Genomic DNA, 24482 nt, shown 5'->3' on the forward strand with positions numbered 1-24482 from the left:
TACCATTCCCAAAAATAGTTGTTCACCTCTCCAGAGGTGGGGTTGTTCTGAACGACAACGATGGTTCGCCAATTCTAGTCTCTATCAATCGCATTCACTGTCCTCATCTTCAAGGATTGAGGGCGAATGGAGTCCGGTACCGAAACATCTATCATCGCTATGTGATGTTGGGCTCCAAAGTACTGTCGGAGGATCCGCAGAGGCAAGTAAAAGGAAGTGCTCTGGAACCCCATTATCCGAACGCACTTCTGACCAGAAGTCTCGAGGACTGCAGAGGAAATGGGAGCCAATGGGAGAGTCCACTCAATGTCCTTACTTTCGCGACCCTCAAGCCATATAGCCCAACTGTCGCGATCATCGAATGAAACCAACACCTCCTGAGTATTAAAACTCCTCGTCCAGGCTCGTCTTGGCAAAGGTGGTGGAGCCAAAATTCGTAATCTCTCCACTAGCCAAACCTAAATAAAAAAAAGTTAGAAATAATAATTATCCATAACTAAGTACATCATTCAAGCATTTTTAATAAATCATCCAATACTTATATAAAGAATGACGGAACTTCCCGAGAAGTCAGACTCAGATCCAGTAGATCGGCGAGCACTATCTAGGCTATCAAAAAGTTCCGCTAAGACAGTAGGAGCTAGATTTGCACCTTGGCGAACTTGATCAACCAAGTCTACAAAATATAATGGAATCAATTCTAATGACTCTAATCGGCCCGGAAAGAGAAACATTGGATAAGCACATAATGCTAATGCATTTTCACGGCAACGACGATACTCCATATCCAGTTCTCTACCCGGTGAAAAGACTTGTACTAGCTTATGCACGAAGATACTACTTGCCTGACGGTAGTGACCTAGGGACTTCTGTGGCACGCCAATCAGACGGCTCAATGCCTTATCAACATGGGACCATCAGGAGAAATGCGGAGCATCATGCAAATATCTTCATGAGTCGGACAAAGCTCTTGCATTCCAAAATGAAACACATGCAAATCTAGATCCCAACAACTGATTGCGGCACGAATCAAACCCCAATCAACACAGATAGTGGCAATATTGCGTAAGCTGCATAGGCCCACCGTGCTAAGATTAACTCCTTCCACTTGATGCAACCCATGGATCCATGCCAGTAAACCATTGTTGGAGACTTCGGCCATTCCGCTCGCCATCACTCGTAAAGGCCCCACGTAGGCTCGTATGTAGTCTCGTACAGTCGTACTATTATCAAATGACAAATGATAAACAATATATCTTATTAGCTCAAAAGATAAGCTAATAAGATAGGCCCACCGTAAGTCAGAGACAAATTGAGTTTGTACTTTGTACAACTACAATGCTACAATCAGCAATTCAGCACATTCAATTTGAGTCGGAGACAAAAAATCAGCAATTCAGCACATTCAATCATAAACAATATTTGATAAAAATATTTTTGCACAATGCTACAATCAGCTCATTCAATCTAAATAATATTCAATTTTGAACTCAAACTCAATTCTCAAATTCTAAAATTCCTAAATGTAATTTTGAATCAGTAAACACTTTTGGAATCAAAATTCACATCTCATCTAAGGAATATCAATTTGCAACACCTTTAGTGCCACTAACAAGATCATCCATCAGCCCCCTATTTAGCCAAGTATAGTTTTTTTCAAAAAGGACAGTGGGGCAACTTCTTAGGATGAGCCAAGTATAGTTCCAAAGTCCAAAGTCCAAACCAAATGAATGGTTTGGATCATCCTATCAAGTGGGCTCCACTGTACTTTTGAAAAATCACTCAGTCAGTCAGTTGTGCAATATTAAAACATGGTAGTGCTAGTAGCCAAAAGCCACTGCCAAACCCAAATGTATTTTGATGGGCCACGGCCAAAAGGACTACTGTATTTTGATGGGCCACGGCCAAAACCCAAACATGGTAGCCAACCCAAAAGCACTACTGTATTTTGATGCGTGCACTCCTCACTTTATTAAAAATTTAAAAGTATGGTATGGCCTGCACTAGAGGATGATCCAAACCGTCCATTAGATGGGCCACGGCCTAAATAGGTTGGGCCCCAAAAATCATTTCCATAAAATTGATCCTAACCCTCCGATCTGAATGTTTGAGGGTTGATCCTAACCCTCTATAGATCGGAGGGTTAGGATCAACCTATGGAAATGATTTTTGGGGCAAAAACCTTTTTAGGCCGTGGCCCATCGAACGGTTTGGATCTATAGAGGGTTGATCCTAACCCTCTATAGATCGGACGGTTTAGATTATCCTATGGTGCGGGCCATGCCATACTTTTTAATAAAGTGAGGAGTGCCATTAAAAAAAACCGACAATTTCACAGAAACTGTGTGAGAATGGTTTCTCACAGAAAACATTTCCCACACAGAAATGAGAAAACCCATCCCGTTTTTAGTGTTTTCAAAAAAATTAGAAAAAAATATCAAATACATACCTTTTCGGCTTTTCTTCTTCTTCTTCTTCTTTCTTCTTCTTCTTCTTCTTTGCCGGCGGGAATCACGGGGCGGCAGTGAGAGAGGAGAAGGGGAGTGAGAGAGGGGCGGCAGTGAGGAGAAGAGAAGAAGAAAAGTTGGTTTTTTCCTTTTTTTTAGGGTTTTGACTTTTATTAGCTTTTAAAATGAAATTACAAAAAAAACCCCACTCAAAATACCCCCCTTACTGTAAAAAAATGGCCATAAATGTAATTTCCCGTCAAAAGTTGGGATTCGCGTTTCCCATTACTAAAAAAACGGATTTAATGTAATGGGAATCGCGGTTTTAACTTATGTGATTCCCGAATCCATACGAATAAAAACTGCGGATTTTATTTTCATAAAACGCGGATTTACAATTCCAGAATCGCGATTCCGGTGGAAACAGAATCGCGATTCCCAATTTAGGATTCGCGAGTCCGATGGAATCGATTCGGGATTCCTCAGAATCGGGCAATCGAATCGAACCACGATTCGGATTCGCGATTCGGGGAATCGCGAATCCCCACCTTCAGGTGTGAATTCTGCTTCCTTGCTCTAATCTAAGAGGAAATGTCCCAACAGGCTACTGGCTACCTTTTCCCTTAGATTAGAGCAAGCCCAACCGATGAGGAGCAAGTGGAAACAATCTACTGTCTATTAGGTTAATTATGTCTGTTGAAGTATAAATGATTAAATAACACCAACTCTAACACCTTAAGCTTTTGGAGTAACTGGTTGTCTCTCAATGTCTTTCTTTGGTTATGAGTATACTCTTTCATAAAACAAATTGTGCATTCCTTATTTGGAAGGTATTGACTGGAGAACTGGACCAGGTAGCCAGGACCGAAAAAACCAGTTGTTGTGGATGAAGAAGTGTGTGCTTAGCAAAGGCAAGGCAAGAAAACCAAGTCCCTGGATTGCAAGCCTCAACGGAGAGCCATGAGGCTTCACCAATTGAGAACACAGGCCTCGTTGCTTGACTTGCTCAAAAATCTTTTGGCAAGTGAGTGTAGTATTTGATGATTGGACAAGCTTTGTCCATGTTGAAATTGTTCCCGTTTTATCATTTTCTTTTAATAATGTTTTGTTAATTATAAAAAAAAGGGAAGAGTGTAGGCAAACTAATATGAAAAGGTTGTTCATGAATATTTGATCAAATCACTTCAGAACAAAAGTATAGAGATATATCTTGTGATGATGATTTTCTTTGCTTATGACTACTTCTTTCTTCGTGGGGCCAAATTTTAATCTCCATTAGAAGCAGATTATCCAATTGTGATTCACATTGGTACTGATCCAACTTCCTCCTTTCTATCATTGCAATTTTTATTGGTCTTGATACAGTTTTTCCCAAAAGAATCAAGCATGTCAAGGTTGAATACATTTTTCATGGGACAACTCAATTGACAGAGAGTGGTGGGGCAGGGCTGCTAACATGCACAGCACCCCTATTACTACCATCACCACCACCATGCGCCCCGCCCCCCCCCCCCCCCCCCCCCCCCCCCGCCTACGCCTGAAAGAGATGATGGGGATGCCAAGACCGGCCTATCTCTCATTGTGGTCTGTTCTAATTGGGGAACTTTTATCCCAATTGTGGTCTGTTCTAATTGCCAATGTTCTCTCATAAATAGCTTTCAGGAGGGGTTGGGGTCAGTCGCTTTCTCCCCCTCTCTAAGGTTCTGTCTTTTCACTACGTATTTTATCACTATCTTACCACGGCTCTCAGTTCTATGTGCATCAGTCACCTAGGGTATTTCATAATAGGATACATGTAAAAATAATGCTTTCACTAGACAAACAAAGTTAAAAGTGTAGTAATGCAGCTTTATCAAATACATTTCATGTTATCACAAAAGAAAGTGATTAGATATCAAAGAAGATTAATAGCCTAACAGAATAGGGATTAATAATCTAACAGTATACTTGATATTCCTTACCTCATTTTCATCCATTAGAAGATTGGCAGCCTTCAGGTCCCTGTGAATTATATTATTTTGGTGCAAGTAGTTCATTCCCTTGGAAACATCAATTGCTACTTTGAGTAGGGATGGGGGTTTAAAGACACCTTTCTGTTTACGCAGGAAATCATACACACTTCCACCAGACATGTATTCTGAAGAGGAAAAAGAACATAATAAGGGGAAATAACCACCACCAAAAAGATCATCCACGTTAAAAACATGAACTCACATTTAAATAAATTGATAAAGCTTCTGATGAAAATTGAACCACGGGCAAAAAGGTCATTCTGTAATATACCTGTTACAATGCACAAGCTTGGAGGCATGGTGCATGCACCAATGAATTGCACGACATTCTTGTGCCGAACTTTCCTGTAACAGCAAAATAGGGAGTTGAAATAGGTAAAGAAGAAATTCCTTGAAGGAAGCAAGTTAAGGAGAATCATTTAATATATATAGAAGATTTTTGTTTAAATTTAGAGGGAAGTCCTATTGGAACTTCTAATAAGGGCTAGTTTACATGTATTAATTTAGTTCTTTTTGTCCATTTTAGTTTAATTTTGCAGATGTTTGTCAAAGATTAGAACTACAAGAACGAGCACATTATCATATTGGAACTTCTAATAGGGGCTACTCCTAATCAAACCAAGTCGTACTGGGACTTCTAATATGAGCTATTCTTATTGGAATGTGTGCATAATATACCATTTCGCTCTTCAAGTAATAACAAGAAAGTAATGTGAGGTTTCTTCCATCAAACAGGTACTTGTAAGTGGTAACCAGACCAAGTTAAATTCCATAATGCTGGCTTCCCTTCACATGCAAAATAAATTGAGTTGTTTTCAGTTTATTACCTACTCCACAAGCTTGAAGCAACAAAAACTTCAGTAACCATCATCCATCATTCCTAAGAAAATATGTGAAGTTTTTGGTTTTTAGCGCTTAAGCCACGAAAATAGATGTACAGAATATCTAAAAGTCCCAGGAATCTTATTCCAAAGGTGACTGTTGTCAAATGAAGAGAAAGTAATAGTTTCATGAGCAGAAAAAACATCTTAACAAGGCGTAACAATTGCATCCAGGGGTACCAACTTCATCTTTTCCTAGCATGCCTACAGCTAGGGGTGTAAATGGATATTCGAAAATTCGATTACCGTCCGCATCCGAATCCGTTTAAAGTGAATATTATCCAAATCCGTTTCAAGCGGATATTATCCGAATCCGTTTATGAGATATCCGGCTCTTAGCGGATGCAAATCAGGTAAATGGTATATCCGATCCGTTTAACATCCGAATCCGAGAAATACATCCTTTTTATTTATTATTAATAATATTAATAATATTTATTTTTAGTAATGACACACTATCTTTTGTTTCTAAACGAAAAGCGAATTTTCTTTGCAGGTAGAGGTTTGGTTTTAGGGTTTGGAAAATTCATTCGAGTAAGAAGGAGAAGAAAGATAAAGTGTTGCAATAAAATGTTCAAATTTGCCGAATAAACGGATACGGATAATATCCGAATTCGAACAATATCCGCTGGAATCGAATTCGGTAATAGATATTAAATATCCGCCAAATTCTAATCCGAATTCCGATAGATAGTCGAATTCAGATATAGCCATATCGGCTTCGAATCCGATCCGTTTACACCCCTACCTATAGCCCAGTGTTTAAAAACTCGTCGACTCGACTCAGAACTCACCCAAATCGACTCCCTCTACCTTGGCCACATTCTGCATTGCATCGAATCTGCATTCTGTGTTTTGCCCTCCAGAGCCTATGAAAACTCCTTTGACCCTCCCAAGTTATGACCATGTTCGCGTTGAGTCGACAAGAATTTTTCTTGGCCGTGTTCCATGTCACATCAACGTTTTTAAACACTGCAACAGCCCCCCCCTCCACACACACACACACACAAAGCATTGTGCTTGGCATACCAGGCACATGACAACACACCTATATATGGATGCATCATTTCTACTTTATAGTTTATATTCGTAAGAACTAGTTTTTCCTGTAATAATATATCTTATAAATTATGATCCCAGACATAGTCACAAATAAATGCTTTTTGGAATTTCTCCAGAAGTGTATCGGGGGATTTTAAATATTTTTGTTACTTTCGGGTTTATATCGGCAAAATGTTGGAAAACAACACACTTATATATGGATGCATCATTTCTACTTTATAGTTTATATTCGTAAGAACTAGTTTTTCCTGTAATAATATATCTTATAAATTATGATCCCAGACATAGTCACAAATAAATGCTTTTTGGAATTTCTCTAGAAGTGTATCGGGGGATTTTAAATTTTTTTGTTACTTCCGGGTTTATATCGGCAAAATGTTGGAAAACAACACACTTATATATGGATGCATTATTTATACTTTATAGTTTATATTCATAAGAAATAGTTTTTCCTGGAATAATATATCTTCTAAATTATGTCCCAGACATAGACACAAATATAAGCTTTTGGAATTTCTCGGGAAGTGTATCGGGAGATTTTAAATTTTTTTGTTACTTTCGGGTTTATACCGGGAAAATATTTTAAAATATTTTAAAAATACAATATAAGAAGGGTAAATCAACCCCCTATGTGTCCATCTCTCTCCTCTTTCTCTCTTTAACCCAGAGGAGAGAGAAAGACACATGGGTTGATTTAAGATATTTGGGGGTCGATTTATCACTGTCCTATAAGAAATAAAACATTAAATAGAAGATATTGTAAAAATATTGTAATATTATTGCAACATTTTTCATGGTAAATGATAAAAATTACATCCTCATATTTTTTAAACTCTTAGGATTATTTCGGGGCTTTGTCATTTTATCAAAATTTCGCGATAAAATCACGATATTTTGAAAAAGTTGGAGATATTTGGGACCATGATCCCAGATACTTACTTAGGCCCAAGATGTTGTGTCTGAAGTAATATGATATTGATCTTGGTAGTGGATACTACATGCATACTTATGCATGTAAAATTAACTATCATGCTTCTTATTTGTTAGTGTTGTGTATTTGTAATTGAAATTAGTACATATTTTATAGGGGATTTGCTCGAGACCATTGCAGAAGGCATTTCACTAATGGGCTGTTGCTTGTGAGAGCAGCCACGTTAGATGAATCAAATGAATAAGACAAAATCTAAGCCTGTATGGCTGCCCTCACATGCAACAGCCCATCCGTGAAATGCGTTCTGCGATGGTCCCTAGCAAGTCCCATTTTATAGATGTATGATTAATGTACTATTAAATCTTTTTTCTAAGTGAAATCTCATTAAGTTTCCGAATTTTCCACTTATATATGGGTCACCAATTGCACGGGATTCTCTATAAATTCAGTGTCCTAGTTTTAAAATAATTGTCAATTTGTATCTCTTCTACTAGTATCCATCTCCATATTTAGGCATCGTAGCTTATGAAATTATCAATTAATATAGTATGTTCCAAGTTTGTCACCATCATTGTGTTTGCCACCTATCTCCATGCAGACGTGTATGTGACTATGATACATGGAAGAAAACTATAGCTGCTTTTGGATTGATCAGTCAAACAATATTAAAAGAAAATTTGAGCAATAGAAGACAAAAAAGGAACCTGGTATCATTGACAAAATAATATTCATACGATTCAACAAACCTCATAATATAGACTTCCTGGGCAAACTCTCGCTGCATATCCACATTGACACGCTCAGGCTTGAGGACTTTAATTGCTACATCCTGACTACGATAACTCCCTCTGTATCTGAATCAGTGAAAAGAACGAGTAAGCAAGAGCCCATAATATTACTCTCAGAAAATGAAAGTGCAGATATATACGAAAAACATACAGATCACCATAGGAACCAGATGCCACTTTATTTTCGAATTTCAACAGCCTGACGTCTATTTCCCAGACATCAGTCCCGTCAGTTGGTATTTTTACGTGTCCGGAAACAGATTCCATGCCTGTTTGCACCTGCTCAGTGATAGAAGACAGTGAACGAGGCTTCGACCATGCTTGTTTCTGCAGGGCATTTCAAAAACTTCTTCACTTGTGTGCCAAGGTTTAAAATTTCGGTTTCGGTTTCGGTTCCAGACATAGCCGAAACCGAAATCTCAGCCGAAATACCGAAATTTGGTAAAAAAAACAAATTTCATTATTGTGCGAAATTTCGGATTTATGTACTTTCGGTGTCGGTCCCAACCGAAATATGAAATTTCAGTATTTCAGCCAAAATTTAAAACCATGTTGTGTGCTCATGCTTGACTAAAAGAATCAGAGCCACAAGACCAAAGACTAAAATAACATCCAAAAGACCAAGGGTCCTTGCACTCTATTGGACCGGGGGGGAGGAAGCTAGTCCAAGAGAGTAGGATTTGTTAAGCCAGTTGGAACATAGGTTCACTAATAGGTAAGTTGAGGGAATTATCTGATACGCTGAGTAGAAGGAGAGTTAATATAGCTTGTCTTCAGGAGACTAAATGGGTAGGAGAGAAAGCTAGAGAAATAGAAAATACGGGTTTCAAGTTATGGTATACAGGAAAGGAGAGGAATAGAAATGGTGTAGGGATCATAATAGATAAGAGCCTAAGAAATGAGGTTGTCGATGTTAAAAGGAAGGGTGATAGAATTATTATAATTAAATTAGTATTAGGTGAAGAGACAATTAACATTATTAGTACGTATGCCCCTCAAATAGGATTAAACGATTCTGTCAGGAGGCAATTTTGGGACGATATGGATGAAGTAGTTCAAGGAATACCACATGGAGAAAAGTTATTTAGAGGAGGAGATTTAAATGGACATGTGGGAAGAACTAGTGGAGGTTTTGAGGGGGTTAATGGAGGATTGGGTTTTGGAAATAGGAATGAGGGAGTAGAAGATATTTTAGGGTTTGCAATGGCATATGATTTGATGTTAACAAATACTTTTAAAAAAAAGAGAGATTCACACTTGATAACCTTTAGCAGTGGCACCAACTGTAGCCAGATAGATTTTTTTCCCTCACTAGGAGAGAGGACAGAGTTGTGTGTAAAGATTATAAAGTCATACCGGGGAGTGTTTAGTCACACAACATAGGCTGGTGGTGTTGGATATATGCATCAAATGTTGTAAGAGAAAAGATAGAGATGTTAGACATCCGAGGACTAGGTTGTGGGATCTCAAAGGGGAAAAACTAAAGATGTTTAAGGATAGACTACTTAAGGAAGGACCTTGGAGTCTTGACGAGGGGACTAATATTATGTGGAATGGGATGTCTAGTTATATCAGGAAAGTGGCTAGAGAGGTACTTGGAGAATCTAGTGGAAGTGGGCTACCGTCTAAAGACACATACGTGGTGGTGGAATGATGAGGTCCAAAAGGCGATTAGGTCTAAAAGATAATGTTATTGATGCAGTGCCAACATGGCAGTCACGTCATGCTTAGGTGGCTTTGGTGGAGTTCCAAGGTGCATTCCCGCATTAAAGCTTCTGATCGATTTTCAACCAAGCTTTTGGGCTATTAAATGGCAGAATCATGGAAAATGGTAAACTACAAAGTTGTAGGTCTCTTTGAGATCTTTCGAACAAGTACTAGTGCTCAAAAATTGGCCCAGTAGTTAGAATGTTATGGCAGTTTTAGTGGACTGTGTCTGTGGGTTCCCAAAACAGTCAAAGTTAGTGAGTTCCAATGCAATTAATGTTATGTAAGTCCCTAAGTTAGCTAGTGGAGAAGGTTGAACGAATTTTCTTTGGTTTTCTTTTATTTAAAGGGTTAGAAACGATCTTTTGAGGGGATTTTTGAGGTTGATAAACTTATGTAATTGATGGAATATCAATTGGGTTGAGCATTGTTCCCATTTTGGTTCTTCTCTCCTTTTCAAGGTTTTAAATCTCGGTTTCGGTTTCGGTTTCGGTTTCGGAACAAAATTTCGGACGAAATCTTGTAAAAATTTCACCGAAATTTCGGTGAAATTTTGGAAATTTCCGAAACGTTTCACCGAAATTTCCGAAATTTCACCGAAATTTTGTACTTCACCAAAACGTTTCACCAAAATTTCCGAAACTTCGCTGAAATTTTCGAAATTTCACCGAAATTTTCGAAATTTCACCGAAATTTTACCGAAACGAAACGTTTCGGCCGAAATTTCCGAAACGTTTCGGCGAAGTTTGGTACTTTTCCGACTCACAGTGAATTTCGTTTCGGTTTCCACCGAAACCGAAATATTTCGGCCGAAACGAAATATTTCGGCCGAAACGAAACGTTTCGGCCGAAATTTAAAACCATGCTCCTTTTGCTCTTGATTTCTAATTTCTCTTCTTCTCTCTTAAGCACCCGCATTAGTTATAAATGTTTGCATAAGTATAGAAATGAGGAGAACATTGAGAAGTATAAATTGGCTAGAAAAGAAGCTAAGAAGGCAATAAGGGAAGCTAGAGGTAAGGCATATGAGGATTTGTACCACAAGTTAGGGACGAAAGAGAGCGAAAAAGGTGTCTACAAGCTTGCTAAGATAAGAGAAAGGAAGAGCAGGGACTTGAATCATATAAAATGCATCAAAGATGAGAATCAAAGATTGTTAGTAAAAGAAAACGAAGTTAAAGAGAGGTGGAGAAGTTATTTTGATAAATTGTTTAATGGAGAACCTGTAGCAAATTTGGGAGAACTTGATAACGCTTTTGATGATACAAACCGGAGGTTTGTTCGTAGAATCCGAACATCAGAGATAAGAGTAGCTATGAAAAATATGAAATTAGGTAAGGCTAGGGGGCTTGGCGATATTCTTATTGAGACTTGGAGATGCTTGGGTGATGTGGGTTTGGTTTGGTTAACTAGATTATTTATCAATATTTTGAAGACTAAGAAGATGCCTGATGAGTGGAGGAAGAGTACATTAGTACCTATTTATAAGAATAAAGGGGATATTCAGAGTTGCACCAATTATTGGGGAATTAAGCTAATGAGTCATACCGTGAAGCTTTGGGAGAGGGTAATTGAGCATAGACTAAGGAAAGAGACTAAGGTGTCTGAGAATCAGTTTGGCTTCATGCCCGGACGATCGACTATGGAAGCTATCTTCTTGATTAGGCGGTTAATGGAGAGATTCAGAGAAAATAAAAAAGACCCTCATATGGTTTTCATTGATTTGGAAAAGCGCATGATTGGGTTCCCAGGAGTGTTATGTGGTGGGTCCTTGAAAGGGAAAAAGTGCCTACTAAATATGTTAATGTGATTAAGGATATGTATGATGGAGCAGTAACTAGTGTCAGAATCATGGATGGCACGTCTAGTGAGTTTCCAATTACAATAGGACTGCACCAAGGATCAGCTCTAAGCCCTTATCTTTTTACGCTAGTTATGGATGAGCTTACGGAGGGTATCCAGGATGAGGTACCGTGGTGTATGTTATTTGCAGATGGCATAGTATTAATCGACGAAACCAAAGCAGGAGTAAATGCTAAGTTATAGTTATGGAGAGCTACTTTGGATTCCAAAGGTTTTAGACTGAGTAGGACTAAGACAGAGTATATGGAGTGCAACTTTAGTAATATAAGGAGGCGGGACGAGATTTTAGTAAATATGACTGGACAGGAGGTACCTAAGAGGGATATCTTTCGCTACCTTAGTTCAATTCTACATAAGGAAGGAGAGATTGAAGAGGATGTTAACCATAGAATAAGAGCAGGTTGATTGAAGTGGAAGCTTGCCTCAGGAGTTCTGTGCGACCGTAAAATCCCTACCAAGTTGAAGGGAAAGTTTTGTAAGACAGCTGTGAGGCCAACCATGATGTACGGCTCAGAATGTTGGACCACCAAGAAGCAGCATGTGCATAAGATGAGTGTAGCGGAGATGCGAATACTAAGATGGATGTGTGGCCTCACAAGGTTAGATAGAATTAAAAATAAAGACATCCGTAAAAAGGTGGGGGTGGCACCAATTGAGGAGAAGATGAGAGAGCACCGCTTAAGATGGTTTGGACATATCCCACGTAGGCCTTTGGATGCTCCGGTGAGAAGAGGCGACTCGTGCCAAATTGATGAGGTAGGGGCAGACTGAAAACAACTTGGGTAGAAACAGTGAGGAAAGACTTGATAGCTAGGAACATAACAAAGAACATGACCTTGGATAGGATAGAATGGAAGAAAATGATCCAAGTAGAAGAACCCAACTAGAGCCGGGTACATTCCTTTCACCTTCTTCATGAAATTTTTCTAAAGGATTCATTTTAGCTGACCCCAACTAGTTTGGGACAAAGGCTTTGTTGAGTTGAGTTGAGTTGAGTTGACTACAGCAAATAAAAAATGTGTGAAAATAAATGGCACTGTGAAGCAGATCCTGCACGATGTCTCAAAATGATGATTGAATTCTTCTCTAATATATCGGCATACTAGCACATAGAGTAGAGAATAATTCTAAGAAATAGAAAATATATACGAAAAGGTCTTGCATGAAACTACTCAAACATGCTGTCAGGATATCATGATTATGCTTTAGAATATTAGTGTCAATTGTTGAAAGATGGAAAAATGCCAAACAGAGCTTCAATTTTACTTACTCTACTCTCTCCTTAACTACATTCATCTCTCCTTAACTACATTCACCACTGCTTCCTCTTCCCCTGATCCCGTCTTGCTACTCAAGCTACAGAAATCTTTAGCATATTGGTATTTTCAGTTAGGATAATTATAACAATGATAGAGAGTAACACTGATAATATCCAAGAACAATGAGTAGAACTGATATTGTTTTTTCTCACCCACAAAAGCTCATTCTCTGCACATCCCAGCCTACCAGATAAAATGCATATAAAAGATTTCAACCCCATATCAAACAAAAATATCTCAATGAAAAAAAAATCAAGATTTTACCCAAAAGTGTGTATTTGACTTCACTGTCTTGACGATTTCCATCTCAACTTCAATCAATATTGCTTCGTCAAAGAAGGGAACATGGGGCCAATGACGCTAAAGTCAGTTTAAACATGGGTTAATACATAACTAGGATCAAGAAGTTGTATTTGTTTGTTTTAAGACAAAATAAGTCATAGGGTTCAATTATATCTACACAACAAAAGACCAATGTGATGCCGATGGTCTTAAGTTTTAGATGCTACTGCACAAGGCCATAACTCTTCTATACAATTTCAATATATTCCACTAATTTTCACAGTGAAAGTTTCAAGTTCAGAGTCCAAACAAGATGGGATTATGATGAGAATTAGCATACCTGCATCCATTGTCTTCCTTATATACCTAATTTCGATCATTTTCTACCAAGAGCTTAAGTAGAGCTGAAAGGAGTCAATGGTAAACTAAAAGTAGAAACTAAGGCTCTAACCCTGATAGACCAAGATGAATTCCCTTCCATCTTTTTTTTTTGGAAGACAACGAATTTTATTTCATAGAAGAAAAAGAGGGACAAGCTGTCCCCAGTATATAGAATCAAACAACTCATAAGCTTCGCAGTAAGAAAGCAAAAGTTCCTACTGTGTTCCCAAAATATCAGAGCAAATTACATTCGTCAACGTTAGGGAAACATCTTCTCTTGCTAACCCGTCCGCCATGGAATTAACAGACCTTCGCCTATGTACGATTTGTGGATGTAAGTAGCGCGCCAATTCACGGATTTCATGGAGAATGTGGTAAAGTCTCCACAGCCCACCGCACTAGTTAGCTGCCCATGGGATAACGTTAGATGAACCCCCCTCCACAATCAAGGTCCAACATTGTGCGCTTCAAACCACTTTAGCCCAAAGAGTAACCCCCTCGCCTCAGCTTCATTGGCATCACAGATACAGGCGGGGCCCGAATAAGACATGATTGTGCGGCCAGTGGAATTGCGAATCACACCTCCAAAACCTGCCCTGCCAGGGTTACAAAACAAGCTAGCATCGAAATTTAGTTTGAATCAGCCCTCATTGGGAGCAATCCACTGCAGTGTGATGTGATCCCATGCTCTCCTCTCCGACACCACAGTCCTCCAATTCCTAAGGGTAGTCCCAGTAGAGTACGGTAGCATTCCCTTTGCTCTAGCCCAAGCGATCAAAGATAGTTTTATATCCAGGACGACATGATTCCAGTGCTGTTCCTTATTAGAGAATGATCTGTTGTTTCGCTCTGTCCAGACACGCCAAATGATGGCGTATGGTAAGGTCATCCGTAATGATTGCCCCAAACAGCCTTGGTAGGCGCTCCACCAATTTAGAATAACTTTGGTGATCTTCCTTTGAGTAACCCATAGCATACCAAGGAAATGGGACATAGACATCCAGATTCTATGAGAGTAAATGCAGAGTAGGAATATGTGGTCCAAGGTCTCCTTCGTCTCGCGGCATAGGACACACCAACTAGCAAGTCTGAAACAGCACTTCTTAAAACGTTCACAGGTATTAATGCAGCGATGCATGACAGTCCATGCAAAGGCCAATATGCGCAGCGGTCTGGGTTAGCGCCATATGTGGCAACGGCGTGACGAGGTCCTATCATCGTTATTCAGTTTGAGAAAGAAGGATCGCACAGAGAAGCCTCCTTGTGGCTCCGGAATCCACGGGCAGCGATCGACCTCATGAACCAACAGTTATAACGATACGAGGGATTGAAGTAAGTCCGCAAAGTTCTTGATTTTCTCATCCTTGAGATTGCGCCGCATCCTGATATCCCACACCATACACCCAACATCCTCACCCCGAACCAGGTTATCAGCCACACATGCATCCGGGTTGGATGCCAAACGGAATAGGTACGGAAATTTCTCACATAGAGGATGATCCCCCAACTATAAATCCATCTAGAAACGTATGTTGTCCCCCCGACCAACCCTGAATCTGACCAACGACAAAATATGGGCACGCACAGAACTTATGGACTTCCATGCCCCCGAGCCCTTGTCGCATGGCGGGTCCCGACACATCCAATCTCCCCATCCACTACCATACTTTCCACCGATGATGTTATGCCATAGTGCATCCTTCTCAAATCCGAATCTCCAAAGCCACTTGCCCAGGTGGGATTTGTTACGTAGTCTTAGTGTCCCGATACCGAGCCCACCATGTTTTTTGGATTTGCACACCTTGCTCCACTTTAACAGCTGTTTGAGTTTTTTGCCTTCCTCCAAGTCTTCCCATAGAAAGTCCCTTTGCAACCGCTCAATACGCTTCGCAACGGTTACCAGAACTTTGTAAAGTGACATAAAAATAAAATAGATGGGCATTTTAAACAGTGCTCCCTTAATCAAAGTGATTCTTCCCCCAAAAGGATAAGTATTTCTTCTTCCCTGATGCCAACTTCCTTTCTACACGTTGAATTCCCTTTCATTTAGATCTTCCCTTAGAGCCAATGTTTAACACTCCCTGGGTTAATTCATTTTCTCACGAGTTATCTCGTCTCGGACAACTCAAATAAAAAACTCCTTCAACTTACCCAAGTCCACCCAGTTTTGCCTTGGAGCAAATAAATTGGCATGCTTAGAGCAAAGAATTTTTGGCAGTACAGACACTTTGGTGTTCCATAAGACATCAAAACATTCTGTGCCAATAATGGCATAAAATGGTTGCCAAAAGTATCACTCCAACAATGAAAAACAAAGATCGTCAAATGATTAATCTACATGTCTAGAAGGAATAACAAGAAAAAACAACTTTCAACAAGACATTCAAGGATATTTTGAAATACTATTCCAGTAAAAGTGCTGTTCAAAGAAGGGACACACAATTCCAACACATATATAACCAGTTCAAAAGGTCCCCAATCAACCTTCTTACATGTTTTTAGTGAAAGTTATTTTAGCATGTAATGCTTCAATCCAATAGGGCAATATGACAATAATAAATGAAAGTTTATACCAAACAGTATATTAATAGAATAACGCATAATACTGAATCATACTTAATGCATGAACAGCTAATTTGACAAATACTTCAATTTACACAAACATGAGACTTAACCAATAACTTACCTCAATCTTAAAAATTTCCTTCTCCAGTGCATGTCTAAGCTGCTCGGTCTCCTAAAAATTCAAAAAGGATGTTCCTTGAGCAATATGAATCAAAATGGGAGTATAGACAAAGGTCCACAATGTCAATTAAACTGATTTCTTTGATGATATTAACATTTGCAAAATTCACAAGAAATTTACCACATTGTTGAACTTTTTCAAAACAAAAACACTGATATTTTAATAAGATTAATTTTGAGTATTATATTCACCCTATAACATTGCATTGTCAGTTTCAACTATCACTGTTCTCCATGCACCAAGCAGTAGGAGAAACTGCAAAATGAATTTTAAAAAGAAAAATGTGAACATATATAGACGAGGAATGCTAAAAAGGGCCATGTGGCTATCATTAGCATCATGTGCGCCGCGTGCTTGAGGTCTTCAGCAACAGTAAAAGGCATTCCGATGCATAGAAAGGATTTTTTTTATTTGAAAGGATGAAATGCCAATTTCCTTAAGATCAAGAGGGTAAAAAATCAATCATTTTTGTTGAAATGTGAATCCAGGGTGATAATAAACCAACAACAGGAATGATGACCATAATCATCATGAGAAATACATAACAAACTCACTGAATAACCTTATACCCTATATCCTGAATGCAGATAGAATTTTCCCAACATGCTGAAACACATTTGCCATATCAAGACCTACGTATATCAAATATTATCATCCACTTCTCATCAGAGTTTGAATCACAGTTGTAAATTTCGTTTCGTTTCGTCCAAAATGGACGAAACATTTCGGTTTCGGCCGAAAACCGGAACGAAATGACGAAAATTTTGTTTCGTTCCGGATTTCGGCCGAAATTGATTGAAATCGACCGAAATTGAAAGGAATTGACCAGAATTGACTGAAATTTACAGAAATTTGACGAAATTTACCGAAAAGTTTCGAACGAAATTGTCCGAAATTTTCCGAAATTTCGTTTCGGTGGCCAAAACGAAATGGCCACCGAAACGAAATTTACAACTATGGTTTGAATAGACTCAAAAGGGCTACCTTGCATACTGGAAAGAAGCTCGATTCTACCTCTGACAGATGGCAGCTAGCCAAAGAATGATGCCAAAGAAAGAATTCCAGGGTTGAACAACCAATAGATGACATGTAAAAAGGCTGGTCACTAAAATCAGCCACCTCATTTAAAGATGAAGGAGAATATTTACCTATACAACTCTCACTAGCCTTTCCTTTGACTTATTTCTTCTTTTAAAGCATCATTGGCTCAAAATATGGAAATATTATCCATGGCCCTAGATTCGACCTTAGTAAACAGAATCCCCAAGAAGCAAAGTGTAGGAGCATTAGCAGGAGACCAATAAAAAACATATCTACTTAACATCCAGAGAACCTACGAATCACATGATAGCGAAGAATGCTACCCGCTTTAAGTAGAAGATCATAATAAACTAAGCAGAAAATATTGATTAAGTCCCTAGAGTGATGGACAAAGGGAAAAAGTGAGATGAAAGAGAAGAAGCGAAAGGTGAAGAGAGAAATTGTGGGAAGTGAGATTGGACATGTCTATCGAACACACTCTCTCCATTATATTAATGGCATGCAATATTTGCAATAATGCCACTAATAAGTGAGAAAAAAGGGAGAAATACAATTTACCCTTTAGACATGAATAAATCTTGTAAGCCCTATATCTCAACACTCCCCCTTAGCTTGGTGCAAAGATATCATCCATAACTAACTTGCCACTGATCTTAGATAGTATATCTATAGTAACGGCTTCTGTAAGGAAATATGCTAACTGTCCTTGATTAAGAATATGCAGGACACAAATCAATCAATGCTTAAGCTCACTTGGATGAAGTTATGATTAACTACAAAATCTTTCGTTCGATCGTGTTGAACCGAATTGTGTGCTATACTGATGGAAACTTTGTTATCACAATACAAGTTAATAGGACCAAATGTAGAGAGTCCAAAGTTAGATAGCAATCTCTGAAGCCACATTAGTTCACAAACACCATGAGCCATGGATCTTAATTCTGCTTTTGCACTGGATTTGGAAACCACTTATTGTTTCTTACTACAACAGGTAACAAGGTTATCTTCCACAAATGAATAGTAACCCAATGTCAACCGTTTATCACTAACAGATCCAGACTAGTAGGAATCCTTTTATGCCTCAACTTTCAAATGGCCATGCTTTCCAAATAAAATTTCCTTTTCTGGTGAGAATTTTAGATATCTCAAAATGCAATAAACAACATCAAAGTGTGAGGCCCTTGGGCCATGAATGAACTGACTGATGACACAACATATGCAATGCCAGGTCGAGTAAGAGATATGCAAATCAATCTTCCCACTAATCATTGGAAACAAGTAGAGCATCGATCAACCTTTCACCTTCCACATCACTCAAATTGTGATTTTGTAACGACCCGATTTCCGTGACCGGATTGCTACGAGCAAGAACCTGTTCTTATTCCAATCTCAATAGAGTTTCCTTACAAGAACTTCCACTTAAAAACAATTATTCAGCCATTCAAAGTCTCAACCGGACAATCTAAACTAAATGAAAGTGACGACCAAGTTGTGTCGTCTCCCTCATTTAATTGCTCCCATCCCCTACGCTTCTAAATGTCTTCGTGCGCAAACGCACTCTCGTTAACAGTCTCTAGTCCTGTGGGGGAGAAAACAACGTCAGAGCAGATTGATAGTAACCAGGCAGGTATAAAAGTTCAATTTAACAGCAATTCAAGATCCGTATACTGCTAATAAAACGGTTGAATTCCAAAATAAAGATTTACGGGAAATTTCTAAACCATGAATAGAGAAACCAATTTAAAACAATGAATTGTACTGATAACTGGAATGAGCAGAGTCAATTACAATAGAAATACATATAAATCCATTTCATACTTATTTGACATTTTTTTTAAACCCAGGGCACTCCAGCTCCCATTAGCCTGTTGCCCTTGCCGACACGGCCGATTCCGCGTGGACTTATTACGGTAGATTATACCGCCTAAGGACTCTTGGCCTCCGTAGGATTCCGACATCAACTAGGGGTTTCGCGGTTCTCCCAAGTTGTATACCTTTAATTACGGGGATAACTCAATGGTTTCCCATCACCCTACCCCATTTCCTTTTTCTTGGAGAATTTATAATATTCAATACGCCTTCCAAATTATTTCAGGTAAATGGGAAACTACGGTTAAATTAATAGTTCTCCAATGGAAAAGCATATATAATGCCAAACATGTGATATAAGAACTGCATTTCACAAAATAAATTTAGAAACAATAGAATTTTAGAATACTTCACCCTCCTTGTTGTATAAAAAATCCATACAAGCAGAGTTAGCTATCACCTGCCTTTCAGATTTTCTAACGTAAAAGAATACACTGGTCTCTACTAGGGAGTAGAGGGGAGTAACCCTGAGGTCAAATAATAAAGGGTAACAGTGTGAGTTTAATTGAATCTAATTTTTCATACACCCACACTCCTACACTACTATCTGATGCCCTGTTTTGGGGCGCCAATACACAGAACACCAGGAGTTATTTCTCAAATTTTTTGGATACGAAATCACCCCCATTTTAACACTATATTGCTGCCCGTGTTTGGGCACCAATACACTCGTATTATACACTACTGCTGCTGCCCGGTTTTGGGCAGGAAAAATGCACACACACAAAAACAATATTGCTGCCCTGTTTTTGGGCAGGAAAATACACTCAAAAGCACTAGTGCTGCCATGTTTTTGGGCAGGAAAAATACCCGAAACAGCCTCCATACAGCTGTCCCGTTTTTGAGACGCAGTCCCTCATAAAACTATAGGGTACCACTGTCCCGTTTTGGTGTGAAAACATACAAAAAAATCTATTGGGAAACTCACACCTAATGAACTGTTGAACCATGAAACATATGTAGTACTTTGTTCCTTGATTAGTAAGAAAACAAATCACCTTTATTTAATTTACTTAATCAAGTATACTTTAGTAACAAAATATATATATATATATATATATATATATATATATATCACTAATGGAGTACGAAATACACCAAAAACCTTTTATTGGCTTATATATATATATGAGGAAAGTGAAGCTACACCGCCGGCTTAAAATACAATGGGCCCACATTGTTTTGGTGATCCAAACCATTCATTTGATTGGCCCTCACATAGATAGGGTGTCCACCAAAAATCAGCTCCATAGGATCATCCCAACCCTTCAAACTGTGGAGGCAAAAATGGACAAATTTGTGAAGGTTTTTATACGTTCATTTTTGCCTCCACAAATCGTAGGGTTGGGATGATCCTATGGAGCTGATTTTTGGTGGACACCTTATCTATGTGAGGGCCAATCAAATGAATGGTTTGGATCACCAAAACAATGTGGGCCCATTGTATTTTAAGCCGGCGGTGTAGCTAACTTAGCTACACCGGCGGTGTAGCTTCACTTTCCTCTATATATATATATATATATATCACTAATGGAGTACGAAATACACCAAAAACCTTTTAGTGGCTTATATATATATATATATATATATATCACTGGTGGAATAAAAAACCATTGGCTTAACCCTATGTGCATGTTTCATATTGAGGTAAAAATAAAGTTATTTACAAAAAGTGTTGATGTAATCTTAGAGGGCATACAACTGAAAAAATATAAAATACATTACAATTCATTTCTTAACCTTATGCACTGATTAAATCGAAAGCTATATAATAATTTCATTCATTCTTTTATAAATCCTAATACGCAACTACTGTTGGAAATAGAATTACTCCTAAAAATTTTATTTGCAAGCCTGCATACATTCAACTGTTAGAATTCAATATATGTATAAAGGTTTTATGGATAAAAATATGCTCACTCAACTATTTGAAAGCAACCATATAAAAATTTCATTTGAATATAAATTATTGAACTTAGGACTCTACATGCCATCCTAAATTTTATGCGATGAATACACTAACAATTGAATCTAATATCTCTTGAAAGATTAGTACTACATAATATTTCATTGTTTTAAAACCCCAATAATTGGATAAAAATCAACTGTTGGTTTAGAGTGTTTAAAACTCCGATGAAATCCAAAAGTTTCATTAAGAAATTAAATTTATAAAATATAAGTAAACTAAAAAAATTTCTGAACCGTTAAAAATTGCGATGACAATCAATTTCATTATGGTTTTATTATGTAAACTTAATCAAGGGAATTAACACCCAACTTGTATACAACACAAACAGGTATGTCATACTTACTTGAGGTGTATTTTTGAGACAGGAGATTAAGGGTCCAATTTTATCTTCGCTTTTTCCCTTCTTTCTTCCTACTGTGAATATGTGCAAGGGAACTAAGGAGAAGACAAGTATAGGCAAAATATATAAGAAACAGAGTGGGGCGTGGGTTTTTAGGGGGCATGGGTTGGGCGTTGTAGACACCCCATTTTGACCGGACCGTTTTGCCCAAAATCAAATAAATCCCTGAAATCAAAAAAAAATTCTCGAATGAAATTCCGAAGCCGAATCCCAGAATTCCTGAAGGAGGTGGGCCCTAAGTACAGAGAAAACTCAAAATGGTACCCACCCACTGCAGTGCAAAATCCCTAAGAGGCTGCTAATATCCCTAGGAGTGCATTTATCAAAGCGTGCGTGTGTTAAATCACTTTCCCATGTTAAGCAGGAGGGGAGTGAATTAGCCAGTTTGGGATTGCTTGGAGAAGAGAGAGGGAATAATATACCATTCCCTTTAAGAGAAGAAAAGCCAAATAGGGTATAGTGGCAAGAGGGTAAAATTGCCTTCTCCTTGGGGTATTTAGTAAAATGGGCATTTCTTCCTTTGCAAGCAACAGGCATGGGCCATTAGATTAAGGAGATGAGGTGTAGGGCTTAGATCAACTAGACACTCTAGGTTTCTAGGGTTTATAGGATAGAATTAGGGCAAGAGGGATAAGGAATCAAAAGCCATAGGATCAAGAAAGGAAGAAAATGGATGGCTGAGATTAGAGGAGGGTGGCAACCCTAACTATAAAAATGGCAAATCTCGTAGGAACAGGGAGGGGGATTTTTCTAAAAAAAGAGAGAAAAGGGGTAGCAGAGGGGATTTGGAGGAGAGCCGCAAGAAACAAGCAGAGAGAGGAAGGAGAAGGAGAAGGAGACCGGATCCGCCGGCCAATCTCCACCGTCATCCTCAACTCCAAACCACCCAATCACCACCACCCTCCACCATACCCATCTCCGGCACAAGCCCATCTCCAACCATCTCTGTCACCGCCACCGACCACCATCCTCCACCATTTTCCTACCCCAAATCCCATCAAACCCTTCTTCCAACCTCGTCCACCGGAATCCAGCCACCGGATTCCGGTACCAACCCTCAACAGACCCCTTTTTTTTTTTTTTTTTTACCTCCTAACCCACCTCTGCGAATCTCTACCTCCGACCGGATCCGTCAGCCAATCTCCACCATCAAAACCCACCTCACCTTCAAACCCATTTGTTTTATTTTTTTCCATTTGCAGCAACCACCATCCCCATTGATTCCGGCGAGCTTGCCGGAATCCCACCACCCAAACCTCCGTTGGAATCTCCTCCACCTCACCTCCAACTTCTTCTCCTTCATCTATTTTTTAAAAAGAAAAAAAAAACAGAGCAACAGAGAGAGTAGGAGAGAGCAGAAGGAGAAGGAGAAAGAGATCCCCATCGATTTCAGCCATCTCCTCATCCACCACCCCTTAAAACCCACATCAAAGTTCAATCTCGACCTCCATTGATTCCGGCGATTTTTGCCGGAATCCGACCATCCTCTACCTTCACCCTTGATATCCAAACCCATTGTGTCACCCTTAATCTCAGCCATTCACTTCCCTCACCTCCATCTCCATCGAATTCCCCTTTATCACCATTCTTCATCTTCCCAAGCCACCACCACCACCATCCTCGCCACCACCGACCACCATCCTCCATCATCACCATCACTCCCTCCATCTCCTTTACTGCCCTAGCCCTCCTCCACCGAGCCACCATCTCCACAGAGCCCATTTTCTTTTCTATCACCATCATCACCACCACCATATACCATCAGACCTTGTTGCTTCAACCAAAACCCACTTCATTTCGACCATTGGATCCTCTGTAGAAACCCACTTTACTTTCTTTTGAAGGGAGCTTTTGATGAATCTTCTTTGAAACTTAGGGTTTTACCCCTTTCTTCTGTTGAGGTCGACTGAGCAAGAGAGGTATCAAGCTTGGGATTCAAGCTTTCTTCCTTGTTGCATATTCTCCCTTGTAGCTTGCAAGGTATATATTTTTTAGATCTGTTCTTATGGTTGGAGGTGCACTCGTCCAACACCATAGACTATTCAAGAGTAAAGCTGCAGAAAATTAGAATTTCTGGGCACAGGAGGATTATTGTGAAGCAGGCATAGCAGGATTTTGGAAGGGCATTATTCCAACTCTTATCATGGGTCTTACATCCAAGCACCAAAGATCTGATTATAACGAGAAGAGCTTTAAGCACCAATCTCTTGACAACTCAGGTAACCTTCTCTCTCTCTTTATGCCATTCATGTTTTAAATGAGAATTCTGTTTATCATGATAGTGCTAGGCCTGCAATTCATTTTAATATTCTCAATTTGGGTTTCTACATGTAAAACCGGAGGTTTAGATTTGCTCTATGTTTGCTGTCCTTAAACTCTAGTTTCGGTTTTGTGTTTGCTTTTGAGAGTGATTTTCAGGTTGTGTGGGTATACATGGATAAAGGTTTCATAATGTTTTAGAAGGGCAAACTCTATCTTCTACCTCTTGTTCTTTATTCAGCGTACTTCTTAGTAATGTTAGGTATATGAGTTTCTTCTTGGTCTATTCAACCTATGCTCTGTGATTTATCTTCATTCTAATAATATAGCGAGTCTCTTGCCTTGGTTACATTGATTTCGCTTCGCATGGGGACAAGTTGGTTAGGACGATTGTATTTCTTCGGTTGACCTTGCTTCGTTCCTTAAGGAATGGGTCACTTGAGATATCTGATTCATTACTGTGACAGATTGACTTTGTTTCTTGCGAAACAAGTTGATCGAAATGTTTGACCCATCTTAGTCAGG

At 39.0% G+C, this 24482-nt stretch overlaps 1 protein-coding gene across 2 annotated transcripts in view; it reads right to left on the reverse strand.

Moving 5' to 3' along the window:
• LOC143854706 (serine/threonine-protein kinase STY46-like) overlaps positions 1–24482 on the reverse strand; it is a 68704-nt gene that overhangs the window by 14785 nt on the left and 29437 nt on the right. The window contains exons 7-11 of one of the 2 annotated variants that reach the window (XM_077364803.1): positions 16360–16410; positions 8273–8400; positions 8080–8187; positions 4731–4804; positions 4409–4584 (exon numbers count right to left, since the gene is read on the reverse strand). In XM_077364803.1, the coding sequence (XP_077220918.1) occupies positions 4409–4584; positions 4731–4804; positions 8080–8187; positions 8273–8400; positions 16360–16410 (537 nt within the window). Of the gene's footprint in view, positions 1–4408; positions 4585–4730; positions 4805–8079; positions 8188–8272; positions 8449–16359; positions 16411–24482 lie in introns of both variants that reach the window. The other variant, XM_077364802.1, reaches the window with a different exon arrangement.

The sequence above is a fragment of the Tasmannia lanceolata genome, unplaced genomic scaffold, assembly GCF_043159265.1.
Source record: "Tasmannia lanceolata isolate RefF3 unplaced genomic scaffold, GAP_Taslan_0.1 ptg000020l, whole genome shotgun sequence".
Taxonomy (NCBI): domain Eukaryota; kingdom Viridiplantae; phylum Streptophyta; class Magnoliopsida; order Canellales; family Winteraceae; genus Tasmannia; species Tasmannia lanceolata.